General features: G+C 36.5%; 1 protein-coding gene across 1 annotated transcript in view; it reads left to right on the plus strand.

The window, feature by feature from the left end:
* Positions 1-19,323, plus strand: part of CDC42BPA (CDC42 binding protein kinase alpha (DMPK-like)) — a 187,585-nt gene that overhangs the window by 131,370 nt on the left and 36,892 nt on the right. The window contains exons 18-22 of the mRNA XM_014950818.1: positions 4,165-4,289; positions 11,418-11,523; positions 12,117-12,265; positions 14,235-14,326; positions 16,908-16,984. Coding sequence (XP_014806304.1) covers positions 4,165-4,289; positions 11,418-11,523; positions 12,117-12,265; positions 14,235-14,326; positions 16,908-16,984 — 549 coding nt within the window. The remainder of the gene's footprint in view (positions 1-4,164; positions 4,290-11,417; positions 11,524-12,116; positions 12,266-14,234; positions 14,327-16,907; positions 16,985-19,323) is intronic.

Here is a 19,323-nt window from a genome sequence, read left to right on the forward strand (position 1 = left end):
GAAACTGCGTAAATCATGTTTGTAGATATTTTTTTTTAAACCTGACATTTAATGATAGATTTATAAAGCAGAGAGCTTTCTAAAACAGTGTTTGTTGTTTTTAAATTGTGTGATTTAAAGAAGCCTGGGGGCTGGTGTTTGTTTCAGGTCTACTTTTCTCGATTTCAAAGCAGTAAGATAAAATATTTCTCCACTTTGTACAGCTGCAATAAAGAGCTGGAGTGACAAAGTGATGCTATAAAGCTGTATTTCACGTTGCTTGCATGTGGTTTGCTACAGTTATTTTACTGATAAAAAGAAAGCTGGATCATGTATGATTTTTTAAACTCGAAGAGCCGATACATAGCTAAATTTTAGATGAGAGAAAAAGCTTGATGGGAGAGGAGGATGCCAGGCTTCAAAGCAAATGTATTATTTTGATCTTCCTGGCTGTCCAAGGTACGTCTGGGGAGTCTGTCACAGTTCTGGTTTGCTGAGTTGATGTTTGGGTAGGATGGATTATACCTACCTTCTCCTCTGTTTAAATTTTAAACGTCTTTGTTTCTGTATTATACTACAGCAATCTGACTTAGTGGGATAATGACAATCACTAGTTGAATTAAGAATGTAAAACACAGAAAGCTACAAATATGTTGGGCTCTTTTGCCAATCCAAAACTTCCTTAATCCACCCCCATTTATGGCTGCTTTGAGCCTTAACGCCTTAAAAGAACAAATTTTAGCTAAATACGGAGTAAAAAACCCTAAACGAAACCATAAAACCATGAAATCTAAATGAAAGAAATAATGATAAATTAGTTTGGTCTACGGTCTGAGAAATTAGCTTTGAATCTGTGCCTTGCAAACAGAAGCAGGACCTGTTATTAATTCCCCTGAGGGCCAGTGCTTTAATCTCTTCCTGCCTTTTCCCTAAGCTGCTCATCACACGTGTGGAAGCTGTTGATGCTGAAAAGGAGCGGTGGAGAATTTCAAACTGGGCGTTTAAACACTAACGATAGTATGTGACTTCGCTAAGGATGCAGTGTTATGTTTCAAAGGGTGCCTGGCAACCTAGAACTTCACCACGAGTCTAACACGCTGTACTGGATTTCAAAGGGTGGTTGAAGTGCTGAATGAATTTCAAATTAGGAGTAGGAAATTCAAACCAGCATTACTCTTAACTGGGTGCACTGTAACCACTGACACTCCTCATCTTTTAAGGGTGTTCTCTCCATTTGGCAGAGTTGTAGTAGTTCTGCATCTCAGGAAAAGAGGCCAGGATGTAATTCCTCAATTGTACAATGTAAAATTCCAAGTGGTATTCAGAAAAAAATTTGTGATGCTCCACACAAGGTTTCCCCTGGACAGAGTTAACCTTTTATACTTGGCACTTTTTAAAACTTTTTAAGGCTAGACAGTGGTATTTGCTGAATGGATATTTATCTGTGACAATTATCACAGAAATCACAGAATTGTGGTGGTTGGAAGGGACCTCAGAGATCATCGAGTCCAACCACAAAAAAAAAAACCAAAAAAAACCAAAAAAAAACAAACACCACACCACCCACCACCTAAACACACAACAACAACCAAACCAAAAAAAACCATCACCCACCCACTCAGCAGCCCACGACAAACCAATAATCTTGGGCATAGTATAGTTCCATCAACCAACTGACGAGCTTTGAGTCAGTTACCTGAATAATTGGTGAAATGGTGAACACAACACACGAAGTAGTCTCAGAAGTCTCAAGAAGAGTGGATGTGAGGTCTAAAACATTGCTGTGCACCACTTCAGGGAAATTGCAATGTTTTTTGGCAAACAGAGGATCCAGCAGCTTCATTTATTTCCATGTTCTTGTATTCATTGTGCAAGATCAAAGCTGAAATTAAGCAGAATCAGGCAGGGGTTCTCTACGGAGTGACATCCACAGGAGAAGGGAAGAGTTGGGTGAAACAGCTACTTTGTTTCTCAGGAAGAATGGTCCAACCCTGCTCTAGAATTTAGTGATATTAGTAGGTTATCTGATAGTAAGTACAATCTTGCAATTGTGGAAATGTCTATGTTAAAATAATGTTTCTGTGAGCTGAGAATTTACCCTGAATGTCTCAGAATATTGACACACCCTTTGGTTCTGCAGAATTACAGCTGCTCAGTGTTTGAAGGAGTCATCTAAAGAATAAAAGACATATATAAGTGGATCGATAAATGTTAGCTCAGTGGAGCTCTATTAATTCTATACTGAAGGAGAGATCATTGTGTAATGATAAAATTCAACGGTCTGTGCATTGGTCGTTATGTCTTTAAGTGGATAGTGGGATGAGTAGGAAAAGTTATAGTTCTGCTTCATTTTATTTCTTAGCCAAAGTGAAAGAGAGGAATTTGAAACGGAGTTCAAACAGAAATATGAACGAGAAAAGCTTCTGCTGACAGAGGAAAACAAAAAGCTTTCAAATGAACTTGATAAGGTAAGTGCTGATTTGTTGAGTCCTGAGTTTACAGCCGTTGTATGCTCTGTACAAACTGGACAATATAGAGCTATATTGGCTATTGCTAACTCTTAATTGACAGCAGAAATTAGTATTACACCAAAAGTGGTGATTAATATTTGATTTGAATAAGGAGTGTCTGCATGTAGCTGAACTTGAGAGTGTGCGCGCATATTTATATGCCTTTATGTGTAGGAATTGGGTTAGATGGTCTCAGAGTTTGGTAAGATTAATTTTAGACAATACCTCAAGCTAAAAAAGAAAGATTATTTCATTGTATGACCCAAATATAAAAATACATAGTTAACGATGTGATTACTTAGAGTGTATTTGCATGTCAATTACTGTGAAATAGCAGGACCCCTCCCACCCATTGAGATTAAGTGTTACTTTGAGATATTAAAAAAATACAAATGATAAAGCATATTAATTGAAGTGTGTTGAGCAAGGAATAATTATGTTTCATGCATTTAGATTATCTCTTTATTGTTCATTTTGACAGGTTATTCAAGTTCATTGTGGATTAGCCATGTCTTGCTAAACTTGTCTATTCTTTTTGTAATGCATTAAATTTTCTAAAAATATGATGAAAGTACAGTGTTCTTCAAAGTAAGCATGTTTGCATCTCAGTGTTCAAATTAAAGTATATTTTCATACCATATAAGACTCATACTGTATATGCCTATATGTAGCCTTAGTCCAAGGACTCAGTCACTTTGACAGTTTTTCTGCTCAGTCTCCTTTTTTTTTAATTTGGTTGCCTTTGTATTTTTCTTGTCAAATGACACTTAGTAAATAGGCATTTTAAAATCATAAGCCCATTTTGGTGATAAATGTGGAGCAGAGTACCCATATTAGGAGTAAAAAGCAGAATAGATTTAAAACTGATATTTTTTTCATCATTTTGAGTCGTTAATGCATTTCAGTACTAGAAGAAGCCTTTCACACGAGCTTCGTTCTGAGCTGGCCTTCCTGTAAAGTCTATCTAATCCGTAATTCCAGTTTGAATTTCTGAATAATTATTGGCCATAATGAGGGTTTATTTCCTGGTACCAGCTCAGGTTGGCTGGGGCTTTTGTCTTGCCGACTGTGCCTGTGTGAGTGACAGCCCTGTGAATGCCAGGGAGGTTAATTGCTATGTATAACGTATTGTACTTACAGATGTGCATTTAATTTCAATTTCCCTGTCTGCAAGTAAGTAAAATGAATAATAGGGGGATGTGAGACACCTGGAGAATCTCGAGACTGACTCGCCCCTGTATCTGTTAAGCCTCTCATTCTCCATGGTTACTAAACAAGAGAGAGGATCTGCATTTTTATCTGAGCTATAACAATTCTCGTGCCCTTGCATTGCTCTTTTAATGTAGTTTTTTTCTGTGTAGAAAATCCCACACCTGTAGGGTGCAAAGCAGAAACCTTCTAAGAGTTATAGAGGGGTTTGGAGAGTAATTCTCAGAAAATTAACGAATTTAGTAGAGTAAAAATGTAGTTCTAGTCCTTAAAAATGGCCTTTGAGTACAGCTAAGGTCATACATGAGAACAGATTCTGGCTTTTATTTGTTACATGATGTTCATTGTGGTTGGTAGTAGCAATTTTTGAAGCAGATGAGAGAGGGGAACACGTGGCTTTGAGTCTGCTCAGAGCTGGCTTCACAGCAGCTTCTACCTTTAACACATTGTTTAAATTCTCCTTCAGCTCACCACCATGTTTGAGAGGCTGAGTATGAACAACCGGCAGCTGGAAGAAGAGATGAGAGACCTGGCTGATAAAAAGGAGTCCGTGGCACACTGGGAGGCCCAAATTACCGAGATCATCCAATGGTGAGTACTCTGCTCTCATGTCATTGCAGAATCCTCTCCATTCATGGTCGGGCTGTTACAGAGCTTTTCCCTTTGCCCGTGGCATTTGGAAGCACTCGGTGAAATCTCTCACCCACCTGGGATCCTGCTGTATTTTCGCTTGAGATTTTAATAATATCCAAACCTGGAAAATTGAGTTCCTCCTTAAGAACAAAAGTATCTTACCTAATACAGCTTTTTTTAAGGGCAGAAAAATCATGGCCGTTGGGTGTGGCTTGTGGCTTTGGAGGAACTCTAGAAGAAGTCATGTGCTGGGCTCACGCCTCCCGGAGGGAGCAAGCCTGGGAAAAGCAGTGGCTGAGAGTGTTTGCGTCTCGGCATTAATTTCCTTCATCTGCTTGGCATGTGGCAGAATGAAACAAATACAGTGCAACTTTTATGTGATTTTTTTTTTTTTTTTTTTTTTTTACAAGGAGGGCATTTGAGACTACCACAAAGCCAGTCAAGTGATGTTTCTAATAATACTTCTGCTAAATAATGACGTTATGTTTCTAAAGTTTTCTGTCCAGTTCTAATACATTAAGGGAAAAAAAAACCAAAACCATTTGAAACTATGAAGAGAAAAAGATTGTTTTCTCTAAGTGGCCTTTACTTTTTCCTCTCCCTTTTATGGTCCATTGCAATGTTTAGCATTTACAAAACCAGTTTGCATCCAGACTTGTTGTTTTTTTTTACAGATCATCCACTTCTGGGAAAGTTTCATCATCATATACTAATCTTATTTTTGATTCGCTACTTGATATATTTTTTCCCCCCATTTTTCACATCTCATGTTAGTGAAAAAATCTTATTTATCATGTCAAAGCAAGAATGGAAAACATTTGTTTTAACGAAATGTAGTTTTCATGGTCCTGCTGAGTTATAAATGCACAAAAGGCTGTGCTGTCCTGTTATATGTGAAGGTGATAGTACGATACTCCTTTAATGCCATGTCAGTCCAATAGTGTCGGGCATTTGAGACTACCACAAAGCCAGTCAAGTGATGTTTCTAATAATACTTCTGCTAAATAATGACGTTATGTTTCTAAAGTTTTCTGTCCAGTTCTAATACATTAAGGGAAAAAAAAACCAAAACCATTTGAAACTATGAAGAGAAAAAGATTGTTTTCTCTAAGTGGCCTTTACTTTTTCCTCTCCCTTTTATGGTCCATTGCAATGTTTAGCATTTACAAAACCAGTTTGCATCCAGACTTGTTGTTTTTTTTTACAGATCATCCACTTCTGGGAAAGTTTCATCATCATATACTAATCTTATTTTTGATTCGCTACTTGATATATTTTTTCCCCCCATTTTTCACATCTCATGTTAGTGAAAAAATCTTATTTATCATGTCAAAGCAAGAATGGAAAACATTTGTTTTAACGAAATGTAGTTTGGTATTGTTATAATGTCAGTATAATTTTTTTGTCGAAATACAGAGCAGTTTGGCTTTTGAATACAGCCATATGAATACATAGTAAGAAAGAAGGCTGAACTCTGGGGTTCTGGAATTGTTTTAAACAGTATTTGTTACATAAAATATGAAGTCCATAGAGTCTCAAGGCAGTGTATTCGTAGTAGAGGTTAAAAAATACAAAGGGCCAACTTCATGCATGTTCCTTTTAAATCTTTTCTCTCGTAACTGTGAAGGTAGTAGACAGCCTGCATCACCAAAAAAAAAAAACAACATAAAAGTTGTTCAGATTAAGTAAATTTCTAGCCACTCAGAAATGTTTATTCAGAAAAAAAAAATAATCAATGTAACAAAAGAGACAAGTCCATTATTTCACATTTGATATAGTTTTAAGGTAATGCTTATCTGTCTTAATGCCCCAAGGTAACCAAACCCCCTTTTTCAGATTTACATGTGAGAGCACTCCTAACACTTGGCAGTTCCAGAAAAAGACAAGTCAGAATTAGCTGTGGATTGTTTTACTTAACACTATGTAAAAACGCACCACCAACCATTACGGATATCCCTTCTCCAATTTATGAGAGCATTTAATATTTGAAGATGTGGTTCATGTATATGATAAAGCATCTTGCACTGAGATGTCACTGGAGAGTAAAAGAGGTTTGGGATCGAGTTTTTTGAGATCAGGAACATACAAGACCATCTCAATGAAAGATACCGTTTTAGTCATCCTTTAAGATAATCAAGTGTCTTTGAAGAAATATGGAACTAAAAATTAAAGAATTATGTGAAAAGAAGATAAAAATAGAAGTACTGTGGGTAAACATAAGGAGATAAACCAAAGCTTAATTTTCATACTTCTCTTTGCTAATGTTAAATTTTTTTTCAACTACGTGATGCCGTATCTTGGCTCACATTTTTGTCTTATTATATTTCAATTTTCCATATGTTACCCAGATAATCTGATTGTGTCCATCTGCTGTCCTTAGAGCTCAGCACTGCATAGTGACAGTAGGTCCTTCTCTGGGGTCTTCTTGCTGTGGAACGTGGGGTGCTATATGAAGTATTTAAATATCTATAACAATGATTAACATTTTAAAAGAAAAAAAAATGAACTTTGAAGAAAATTAATCTTATTTAATCAGTCACAAGCCGATGTTTTCCTCAGAACATGTAATTTAAAGCCATTCTTGTCCTCTTCAGTATGACAAGAGAATGCCTTGGAGCTAACAAAGTCAGGTAAGGCTTATAGGCCCCCTCTTCCAAATGAACAGCTTTTTCACATAATATTACTTTGAAATATGTATTTTGGGTGCATACTTTCAACCTCTTAAAAATGAATTTTGCCTACCATCATCTTTTTGTACCATGATTCATGAAGAATAGGAGGCAGTAGATGGAATTAATTACTGGTTTTGCAAACAGTTTGCTCGGCTGCCTGTGGAAGTTGAAGGGATTTGTTCTAGCCCTGGTTTAAGTAACGCAAGCCCAGGGAGTCCCTTGCGTCCTTTGAGTGTGTTCACATCTAATAGATATCTCTGCCCCACTATTCAAGACCACATTTTGGGTGGTTAAGACTGTCACTTTCTTTACAACTCCTTGGGCCCTTCTAAATTATTATTTCTTTCAGATTTTATAACTTGTGAGTAATTTTAGTGGTCTATGATGTTCCCCTTTACCTTTCCTTTCTTTCTTACTTGCATCTTGTTTAGGACAAATGGACAAAAGCCTTTTTATTTTTGTTGTTGCTATCCCAAGATGCCATAAATACAGCCAAAATCTTAATATAAACACTTGAATAAAAATTTCATTGCATATTCTAATGTGGTAGCAGTAGATCCTCACAGATCCTTCAGCCTTAATGGAGCTATTATATTGACGAGTTTATATTTGCCAAATCACTCATCACTCCTTGACAAGAGTAAGAAATATTGAGGCTTTTATAGTTAGCTATAAATTATCCTAGGGGAGAAGGGAAAGAGATTCATTGCATAGGAGGTTAATGCAGCCACTTTAAAAAGTGATCTTTTAAATAACCGTGGTACAGTATTTCTGTTCTGTTGCAGAAAAGGAGGTTGATGAAAGTCTTGGTAGTGATTCCCAGAGGACTTGGCAAAAATCATAATTTATTAGTCTCTCTGGGAGGGATTCATGTAACCTAGTTTCAGAAGTCCTAAGGTAGACAACTAAAATAAATCCCATGACTAGTACTGTGGAAGTCTGGTTTTCTCCCCGCTGATTGAAAAGGAAGCGTAGACAACTAGTTCAAATCAAGAATTCTGAATTGTTGAGTATGTTTCTGTGGATGAGCTAAGTCCTACCTCACTTACCCATAGAGTGGATCTTAGGCTTAGATTCAGCTGCGACTGTTGTTTACCAAAAGATTCAGCCAATATTCTCCTTGTTGACTGGGTATCTTTCCAATCTACTATACTGTGGTTGATTTTATCTTAATTATCGATCCCATTAAAAAACAAACATACACACACACCCCCAAACCCTTCCAAACACGTCTGCATTAATTCAAGCATAAAAAAGCCCCAAAGTTGTTTGGTTTTTTTGAAATCTGGTTACTCTCAGAAGAAAACACACACAAATTGTGGAAATGGTTTAGCAAAAATTCTGGGTAAATTCAACTGTAAGAGACTCAAAACATCACTCTGAGATGTGTTGTTCAAAGTAGGAATAATCAGAGGTTAATTATCTATAAAATAGGCATTCTGGAGGGCAGGGAGAAATTTCAGGGTTTGGGAATCACAGAATTGCAGAATCACAGAATGATATGGGGTTGGAAGGGACCTCTGGAGACCATCTAGTCCAACCCCCTGCCAAAGCAGATCCACCCAGAGCAGGTTGCACAGGAACGTGTCCAGGCGAGTTTTGAATGTCTCCAGAGATGGAGACTCCACCACCTCCCTGGGCAACCTCTTCCAAGGCTCTTGCCACTCTCAAAGTAAAGAAGTTTCTCCTCACATTTAGATGGAACTTCCTATGTTCAAATTTGTGCCCCTTTCCTCTTGTCCTGTCCCTGAGCACCACTGAAAAAAGACTGGCCCCATCCTCTTGACACCCACCCTTAAAGTATTTGTAGGTGTTGATCAGATCCTCCCTGAGTCTTCTCATCTCCAGACTAAAAAGACCCATGTCCTTCAGCCTTTCCTCATAAGAGAGATGCTCCAGGCCCCTCGTCATCTTTGTACCCTCTCCAGCAGTTCCCTGTCCTTCTTGAGTTGTGGAGCCCAGCACTGGACACGGTGCTCCAGATGGGGCCTCACCAGGGCAGAGGGACAGGGAGTCGAGTGACACTGAAAATTTTAAGAGAAGTTGTTTTAAAAAACGAGTTTTGTTGGAGATAGCAGAGGAGAAAGAAAATAATTAGGTTGGAGGCTTTGAGCATGGTGATATGAAGACAGAACTTTAAAAGCCTTGAGAAACTACAGGAGAAATGGGCATCATGGCCCAGAGACTTCCTTGGGGTTTATAAATCGGGTAAGATGTAATTGTAAATTATCTTGGATAGAGAGACCCAGAGAGACCAAGGTCCCCACCAGCCTGACAAATAACACACTAGATCGTGGTCAACGGTTATTTGAAGTTTTTCATTATGTTGGCTCCAACTAAAAAGTGAAATTAAATTTTAGAGGAGTTTATACTATATCGTCATTTTTGGTTTTTATAGTTAACAAACTAAGCTTGTCAGGGCACTTACGTTGTATATGAAAACAGAACCATTCATCTAATTTAAATTTGCAGCAAAGAAAGAAGTTACTCTGGATGGAACCTAAAGAACTTTTCTTCCTTAGGTTTTCTGCTGTGCTTGTTAGGGCTCTCTGGAGGAAGGGAGGGCAAGGAGAGGAACATTAGTAAGATTAACTTTACCGTTCTTGCTTTATCTTAAAAAACAAACAAACAAACAAAAACCAACAAAAAAACCAAACAAACAAAAAAACCAACGTAGCAAAACAGTAACAAATAAAAAAACTGCAAAACTCTTGGGTTCACGTGTTTAATCACCATATCTCATTATGTAGAGAATGTTGCCATCTAGTGGACATCAGCTCTACATTGTACTGCTTATATTTACTGTCTTACTGAGCAGAGATTTTTACTAAAATTGACTTTATATGTAAATTTTCATTTTTCTAGATTTCTGTGTGTTCTGTGGGACATCTCTCAGAGGTTATTGCATGCGCAGCTTTGCAGAATTTAGAGCCTTAAGGGTCTGTGCATCATAAACCAAATAACTAAAGTGTTTTCTCACCTTCTATGAGAAAAGATCTGTACGGCATGATAAAAGTTGACAAAAGAAATCAAACATTTAAAGTTTTTAATCTTTAACTAGAGAAGTTAAAAAATAAGGCACCAATTCAATTTTTTTTTTAATCTGACATTGTCCCTTTTTTTCTGCAAAGATTTTATGTCATTGATTTTTAATCTGATGTGCCTTTTTTTCTGCAAAGATTTTATGTCATTGAAAATAGAGATCAAATGCCAGTTTCTAAATTTCTTTTTCCTTCTACATCAGGAAAATTTACTTTCTCATCTCGAGAACCTCTCAGTGATTTTATTTTTCCTTACATCCTTTTGGTTTTGCTGTGCATTTCATTATGTATCCTCAGACACACACCTCCCCCAAAAGCAACTTAGGCTACTTCTCACCTATTTTTCCCACTGAGTGGTTTATATGGACCAAGATCATCCATACCTGGTCCTCAAAACGTGTTTCGTGAAGAATGTTACAGAAAAAAAAAGTTGGCACACTGCTCCCATTGAGTTCTGGTATAGCTTGGGAAAAGTGCTGCCTCATTAATATCAAAACTGACTCATTAATATCAAAACTCTCACTGACTTTTAATAGAGTCAGGACATGTTTTGGTTTTGGGGTTTTTTTCCGAGGCTCCTCCCCACCTCTTGAACTAAATTGTAGGCAGGAGACAAGGAAGGTAAAGCCCAAAGCATGAATAAATGCTTCCTTTTTCATGCTGGTGGGAATTTTGTGGCAAACGGTCGCTATTTTTCCATTAGCTTCCTCTGGATTAAAGCAATCTTCTTTATTTAAGTCTTAAACTGCCCTCCCAGAAGTCACTGCAGCAGGTGGTTTTTTCCTTTTTTTGGGTTCTTTTTTTTTTCTCCCCTCTCTGTTTGTTTGTTTTAGGTTTTTCATAAGCTACTTAGTTTCAGTGAGATAATTTTTTAGCAACCTTTTTTTCTACGTTAATACCTGAGGCAAAGTGAAGAAAGAACCTTCTGCTGCGATTAATCACAGAAAGTTGTTTTTCCTTTGTAACTGATGATCAAAGAATCTGAAAAACAGACGTGTCTCCTCCTTGATGTGTTTACACCCAGGAAACATGTCTTGATAGAAAGAAAGCTCGGGGGATGAGAGAGCCTCTTCTGGCTTATGCTGTTTAATAACATCAGAATTAGACTCTCCCTATTTAATTAGTATTTCTTGACATAACATCACTGATTCTAACCACTAGTTCTCACAGTCAATTGATACAGTAAAGTCAACCACTGTTTCCACTGTTATGTGGTTTTCTGTATTTATTTTTTTTTGTTTCCTTATATTTTCTGATTTTTGCGTTCTGCTTCTTTCTCTTTCTGGTTGCTATTTTGTTTTTGAAGGGACTTCTGTCTTTTTTCTTTAGATTCTTTGTTTAAAATACCTTTTCCTTCTTATGTGATTATTTAGGGTAAGCGATGAAAAAGATGCTCGAGGTTATCTTCAAGCCTTGGCTTCCAAAATGACAGAAGAATTAGAAGCCCTGAGGAACTCCAGTTTGGGTGCAAGAGCTACAGTAAGACTCTACTTCCATATGTCAGATATTTTTTTTGTTTGAAAAAACCCTGATTTGATAGTTTCAGCTGCAGTAATTACCTGTCTGTAGAGTCTCTTAGTCAAATGTTAAAATTTCCTAGAGCTTCCCTTCTGAATAACTGAATAGCAAAGTTGTTGTTTATCAGTTAATGTCTTTATAATGTGATTTTAACTATTATATTGTTCACGTAGCAACTTTATAAACATACACAGATTTGTTGAAGGAAATCTATACTCTGGGTCAAAAGCCTTAAAATTTTTCACTTGTGAAATGTGAATGTCCTTCATAGTTGTCATTTGATTCGAGGCACATCAAAACTAGAATTCACAAAATCTCTTTAATTTTGAGGTCATGACAGCATAAGATGTTCACCTTGCTTATTTAGTACTTGAGTTTAAAAACAGTAATACTAGATACACTTAATTTTTAAATTTAAATTACTCTGGAATTAATGAACTCGTTAGAAACAGTAGACTGAGAAATGTAGTTGTTGAAGTCAGTTACCTTCCTCGTTTTCTGCTTTTTTTGTCGTCTTACTCTTTCTTCTCCCTTTTTTTTTTATTTTTTATGAGGACATGCCCTGGAAGATGCGCCGCTTTGCAAAACTGGATATGTCTGCAAGGTTGGAACTACAGTCTGCTCTCGATGCCGAAATCCGAGCCAAACAGGCTATTCAGGATGAGTTGAATAAAGTCAAAGCTTCCTGTATCTCTACAGAGTGGTAAGACTCAACTGTTCTGATGGAAGTTTACTTTGATGCTTCCCAGGGAGTGTCACCAAATCATGATTTTCAGCATCTTGTCTGTCAAAATTTGATAACGAATGATTGCCGGTTTCTTATGTCCAAATGTGAAAAAAAGGGCATCTCTCTCTTCACTGTGTAGGCAGCTGAACACTTACTGGGAAAATTGGAAATCTTGAAGACTTTCAGAGGGGACACTTTCTTTTTAATAATATAATCTCTCCTAGTTGTGATAACAAGCTCTGATGCAAGCAGGGTTTGGTTTTATATCTTAGAGTGTACTCTTTCTCCATTCTTTTGATAGCTGCGTTGGGTTACTGGATGAAAATTGATTATTGCAGACTGATTTGAACAGTAATAAGATGTCCTTGTAGATTATTAATTCTTTTATGCCTTCCTCAGACCTCTCTCCCTGCCCCACTCCCCACCTCTCCTTAAAGTACAAAATTTATTTTGAGTTGGGTGAATGCCTGAGGCAGGGGATTAGTAGGAAGACACTCCATTTCTAAATCTTCAGCTTCAGTCTGCCCAGAGCTATGGAAATGTCTTGGAGCCCAACTTTAGTGGCATGTGACTTCTCCATAGCACTCACCAGTGAAACTGGTGCCTGTTATTTCCTTTGTTAGTTTGGGCAGAGAAATCAAAGACAACACCTGAGCTTTTCTATACCTACAAGAGAATCCTTCAAATTGGAGTTTGAGGCATGTTTAAGAATGAGCTTGCACTGCTGCAAACTACTGCAACTCAGTTCTGCTAAAAAGGAAAGATTTTAATTTCTTCAGCTGTGGTTCTCATTCCTCTTACAAGTTGTTAACTCTGTTAAGCAGAGATATTTTAGTAGATAAAATGCAAAAATATGATGAAATGCAAAATACATATTGTTTGCATAGTTCCTGTGATATGCTGCAATTTGACTTAGACTGGCAAACACAGCAAATGTGCCATGAGAGGGAAATTGGTACTGGACTGTGATGTGACAGTAGTTACGTTTTCAAATAAGGAATCCCATTGGGCTGGGGATGCAGAGTTAGTCCTTTGGGTTGATGTAGGCTGAAGTAGGAACTCAGCTGAAGTAGGAACTCAGCTGAAGTAGGACTTCTGAGCCTCATCTTAGCACACCCCTTCTGTTCCTCTTACCGCTTTCTCTACAGAAATGATTTTCACAGCAGCAATTCTCCCATCTTCCAGTGTCTAAGCCCATAGATAGACATGGACAAGGCATGGAAATTACTTCTGGGAGAGAAGGGGTTGGATGTGATGTAAGGGTTTCAAACACAGGCAAAATGAGTAATTTCTCTTCGGTCATATTTGAGGAGCACTGACTTGTTCTGCAGCTTTTGGAAAGCAGTTGGTCAGAGCTAAGATTCAGATATGTTACTTTTGAAGAGGGAATTCCTCACCCATCTTACTTGGTCATGTAGGTCCTCTAAGAGCAGGACAACCAGTGTTTGCTTTGATAGATAAGGATGAGAAGTGTGGTGGAAATGCATAGCAGTGCTACCTATCAGCTGTGAATCAGAAATCACCAAAACAGCTAACTGTAGAGTAACCAAGAGGAAAAATAGTTCAATATAATCTATAAGCATCACAGGTGCTGTAAATTAACAAATTAAAAAACCCCACAATTTTTAAGCACAAAAAATAAATGTTGTCTTTTTTTCTCATTCACAGGATACAGACTCACATGTTTACTCATAAATTAGAAGCATAAGCCTATTTAATGGGCAAACAGGGACAATTAATTGCTTGTTCTGTTTTGATTTTTTTTTTTGAGATACCATACTAAACAGGTCCTAATACATTTCTGAATTAGTTCTCGCATTTGATGACATCATGAAACTTGCTGGGCGTTACTTTATAAATAGCATGCAAAGAGGGACAAAGAAAAATGGCTTATATCTTGGCTTCTCAATATTTACACAATTTTTTTGTTTGTATTCTTTTGAAGTAAATTGCAAGAATCTGAGAAGAAGAACGTGGAACTGTTGGCTGATATTGAAAGGCTGAAAAAGGAGACGGAAGAGCTTAGATCAGAAAAGGGTATGGCAACTGATATCCCAGTAAATAACACGTTTCACGTTGGTGGGTACATCTTATCAATTAGGTGTCACCTTGCAACTAAAATATGCCACCAACAGACTTTGGCATATGAAATGTGAGCAGAATAATTGCGTGTTAAGATGTACCCACAGCAGTTTCGTTTGCACTTCTAATCCCTACTTGTAATCCGTTTCAGTTCTGTTTATATACTTTGAACCAATAAGGGTTTCCTTGAGTTGGAACTGCATTATTTTTATTTGGCTTGTGGATAGTGATTTACTGCCAGAAAACTTAGAAGTATAGGTATATTTATAATTTTTTCCCCCTTTTATGATGGGTGAAGACATTTAGGCTTCCATACTGTCATAGCATTCCTCTGTGAATGGCTTGGGCCTGTCTACACAGAGAGTAAACAACTGCAGAGGCATTTGTAGCATTCATTTGTTTCTGGAATGACTTTGTTAATTGGCTTCATAATGATGTAGTGAGCAGTGTGGTGATGTTCAGTTTTTGCTGTGGTATTAAGAGTACGTTCTGGGATTTCTAATGCATCTAACAGCATTTCGCATTGTTGCTGGGAGAAGAGACTTTTTGGTAAATTTCAAATGAAAAAAAATAATCTCATTTAGAGATGATTAATGATCTGGCTGATTTTTTGCAGTTCCCGTAGTAGCTCTAATATCTGTATCTTATGAGTCACATGGGAAGAAGTGATTTTTTTTATTTTTTTTTTAATTCAGGCCAAATGGAATTACCTAATTTTCTGTAGGGAACTGTTTGAACTCAAGTTTCAAAACCCTGGCAACAATTGCTGCATAGGGATGTCAAATACTGTTTGGCCTTTGCAACTTAACAGCATGTCCATCAGGAACGTACAGTAGTTAACGCTCATCTTCTATCTATAGGCCTCCAAGTGCTGGTTGAATGGTAAAATTAATACAAATCTACACAGAACATTAAAAAATGACTAATTGGCGCATAAGACTTAGGGAATTGATACTTGTTTGTCTTGATGCTTAACCCTGATACCAGGATTATGCTGCTTCCAAATGCTTGGAGAGGAAGTTGTGATAGTTTCTCCCTGGAGACAGTAATGCTGTGCCATACTTAGCTTACAGCTATAGATTCTTGAACTGTCTTAAATATTACCCGTGATTACTTGACTTCTGAAACCTTTTGCGTTAAACTATCTGTTAATACTTTATAATTAATATTTGACCCTGTATTTTTTCCAGCTTTTAGAACCGTATTGTTTCTGTGAAAATAGAGATTTACTCTTAATTTTGTTCTAAAAGAACAACAAAAAAAGGAAGTGTACCATTCGAGGAAAAGTTAGTAATTATGGCTTTTGCCAGAAGTAAATTAGTAAGATTCTACTGCAACTATTCAAATATTTTGATAGAAATACACCTTAATCCCAAATCTTCATCATTTTTGATTTGGTTTTCTCTTATGAGAAGAAATACATTGATGTTGGAATCATGAACTGTATAGAGGATTCAAATATAGTCAATGTACAGCGTTAGAGTAACTTCCTCTGTGTGGAAATTGATTTCTAGGAAGGGATTTCTTAGATTAGCACTTGAATCCTTTGCTCTTTATAAATGTATTCCAGAAACTTAGAAGGGTGGGGAAAAAGTACTAAAAATGATTCTGTAAAGTAGCAGGTAATTTGATGATTGTTTTCAGTATTTTAGTGGGGTTTCAGTGCATGTATATTTTAAAGAGGGTTCTTTGTAACTTCTTCGTTTACTGTGGGTTATATTTAGAGCAAGACACTGATGTGGGTTTTCTAAGAAAAATAAGTGACCTTTGATAGCACCAATCTTTGGAGATGCACACAGTTCTGCAGGCTCTGGTCATAATATGTGTGTGTATATATATATATATAATGGATTTGTAGTGTTCAGGAGGCTAGAGTTTGTACACATCTGTGATTTATAAACACTCACACAGCAACCCAAAGAAAAGAAGAAAAAAAATAACAAGTCAGTGGAAGCAAGTTAAAATAACAGTCAGGATGTTATTTTATGTCAAGCCTCCATGGCTGCAGAGGATGCAGCGTCCCTCTCTGTTTGCTGGCTGAAAACCCAGAGGCATCTGCAGCTTCACCTGGGATGGTGTTACTCTTAGACACTGAATAGCAAGAGGTGGCAGCCAGGCACAGAGCATGGGTCAGGGAATTTGTATTATTTGGTGTGTTCCTCAAACAGCCTGTTCTGTGGGCTGTTGTGGAAGCCTGGCCGTTTGCTAAAGCTGTCTTGTGACAGCAGGGATTGAATTGGACATAAGCACGTTAAAAACCTGTGCCTTTTGCATAATACAGTCTGTTTTCATGTTGAATTCTCATCACACGCATCCTGGCTTGGAAAAGGTTAATTAGATTGCATAGTTGGTACATAAATTAAAACATATATTAAAAAAGCTCTTTTACTCTGGAAAACAGACCAAATGTGACAACTCGTTTCAAAAAAATGTAGGAGGTTCAGGTGGATACTCAAAACCCCGATTCAGCAAGGCAAAGGTCCTCCATTAAAAAGTCGTTTTTCTGTAGCTTAAAAAACCTGCTGCTGTTTTCTAGGTGTAAAGCACCAAGACTCACAGAATTCTTTCTTGGCATTTTTGAATGCGCCTACCTCTGCTCTGGATCAATTTGAAGTAAGTGCACAGCTATTCTATCTCTCTGTTAGTCACTGCAACTGCTGCTGTCACCTGTCATATGTTGCTGAGAGTTTGCTACTGTATTTTAATCATATTGCCCTATTTATATTTGTGTATAATAATATGTGAGAATGGTTTGTGATTTACAGTGCCGGCTACCTTGTCTTGAACACTAGTGATTGTAGTGAATTCTCTCTTGAACCTTCAATGCAGAAATTTTCCTGATTTTGTAGTGAACATGAAAAGCATAGTTGTTCAAATGGCCTTTCTTTGTATTCGGAAAAATGCTAAGTAATGCGGGTACTGGTTTGGTAAAAATGAGAGAAAATACATCAATAATCTTTGAAATGAAGTTATTGAAACTGTATATTTATTAGGTTGTCTTCCTCTTTTGTTTATTTTGCACAGATCTGTAAAACCCAGATAATTACTATTCATCTCCTCTCCACAGATCCTAGATACTTATAAAAGAAATCTGTTGAATTCCTTTGTCGCTTTTAGACAAAAGACCAGTTTAGGTAGAAAACCTGGAAGAAAAAAAAATGAAATTATATTATACATTTCTTCTTTTTTTAATCAACAGTAAACAATGCATCATTTTTCTTTTTAAAAGAGCAGCTGGGGTGAAATATTGGTCAAACTGAATTCAGAGGGGAGAAGGCACCACCTTTACAGTTACATGTTGGTCTAAAATTTGCCTCTGAATTTTCCTGATGAGTGTACAAAGTCATCACATTTAGCTATGAAAGAGCACAATCCTCAATGTCATTGATGTTCCAAAATTTACTTTCTTTTCATTGTGTATTCATAAATTCATTTTTCTCTCTTGGAGTCCTCACAATTAACACCATTTTTTTTAATTTGCTTTTTAATTATTTATCCTATAACTTACTTTCAATAAAAAAATCCTGTTGGAGTGTAGGAATATTATTTTACTGAGTGAATGCTGGAAAAAGATTGGGTTTTATTCAGGTAGTTTATTGATTAATTGTCTGTGAAAGGCAATTAATGAAAACTTACTGTTACTGGCACTAGTTATTTACAGTTCTTTATTTTTGCACTTTTATTTATATTGAACAGTTTTCTTCATCCATCTCTCTCTCTCTCTCTTTCTTTTTTTTTACTGCTGTTTTCATTAAAATAGGATTCCTTTTCCTCCTCTTCATCCTCATTGATTGATTTTATGGATGACGTAAGTCTTTGACTTTCAAACCAGTAAATCCCTCAATACCACAGCTTGATTAATTTGGAATATTCAAACATTAATGCAGTCAACTTAAAAAATCCGAAGTGCAGTGGAGAACAGCGTATTTCTATAATAGCATACTTACAGCTATTTATATAGATAGATCTTCAGTTTTAAAGTAAAAGTTTTTCTTTAGGTGCAGGTGAAAAATTCTTAATTGCAAACAGTCTTCCTCAATGGAGAGAAGCTGCTTTTAGTCCTTACCTACTGATACGGCCAGTAGAAAATGGTTCCCAAATCACTGGCACGTTTTTAATTTATTTAGTTCTATTGCTTCATATTATTACTTTATCATTAGTTGTTTCCAAAAGTTTTCTGATCAGTGAAAATGTTTTCCTTGCATTCAGTTTATTTCTGTTCACTCAAATAAAACAATGACTCTTTTTTTAGCCTAATTACTAAGAAGTAACTTTAACTGAAGTAACTTCTTTTTATTGCTATTTGAGATGATAGTTTTTAATAAGGGCAGTGTTTAAATATTTAGCCTAGTTCATTGCATACTAAGGGAATTGGATTAGAAGATGAAAATTGACTGCATTATATTTCTTTCAGACTGAAGTAGTAGGCATATAAAAATAAATAGTAATAAGCTTTTTTTAATCAAAGTATATACTGTGCATCCATGGTAGAGAACCATCCATTACAACTCTGTGGGTACATCGTGTGTGTACGTCTGTGTGTGCTTGTATATATGTGTCTACACATACATACATATTTATAGACATGTATTTAAAATAATTCTATTTGCATTAAAAGGTGATGTGATTAATTTTAATCTAGAAATGTCTGCTGGGAAGGATGTAACAAAGAGGGGATGGTACTGATCTACTTATTGCATTTCATTTCACCAGCTCTAAAAGAATCTTTTCTTCTATATGCTTTTTTTTTTTCTTCTTCTGTAAATCAAGTATTTACTTTAGCCAAAATGGGCAGGTAATTTGTGGTACCATAGTAGAAGGTATTTGTCTGCACTTTTGTATAGCATATAGAAAACCCTGTCTTGCTGATATTGTTGGAATTTTCTTACCCCCAAAAAATGAGAGTACAGTTTCCTGTCATGTGAATTCTACAACAAATGAATAATATTTAT

This window comes from Calidris pugnax, unplaced genomic scaffold (assembly GCF_001431845.1).
Source record: "Calidris pugnax isolate Ruff unplaced genomic scaffold, ASM143184v1 scaffold24, whole genome shotgun sequence".
In the NCBI taxonomy this organism is placed as follows: Eukaryota; Metazoa; Chordata; class Aves; order Charadriiformes; family Scolopacidae; genus Calidris; species Calidris pugnax.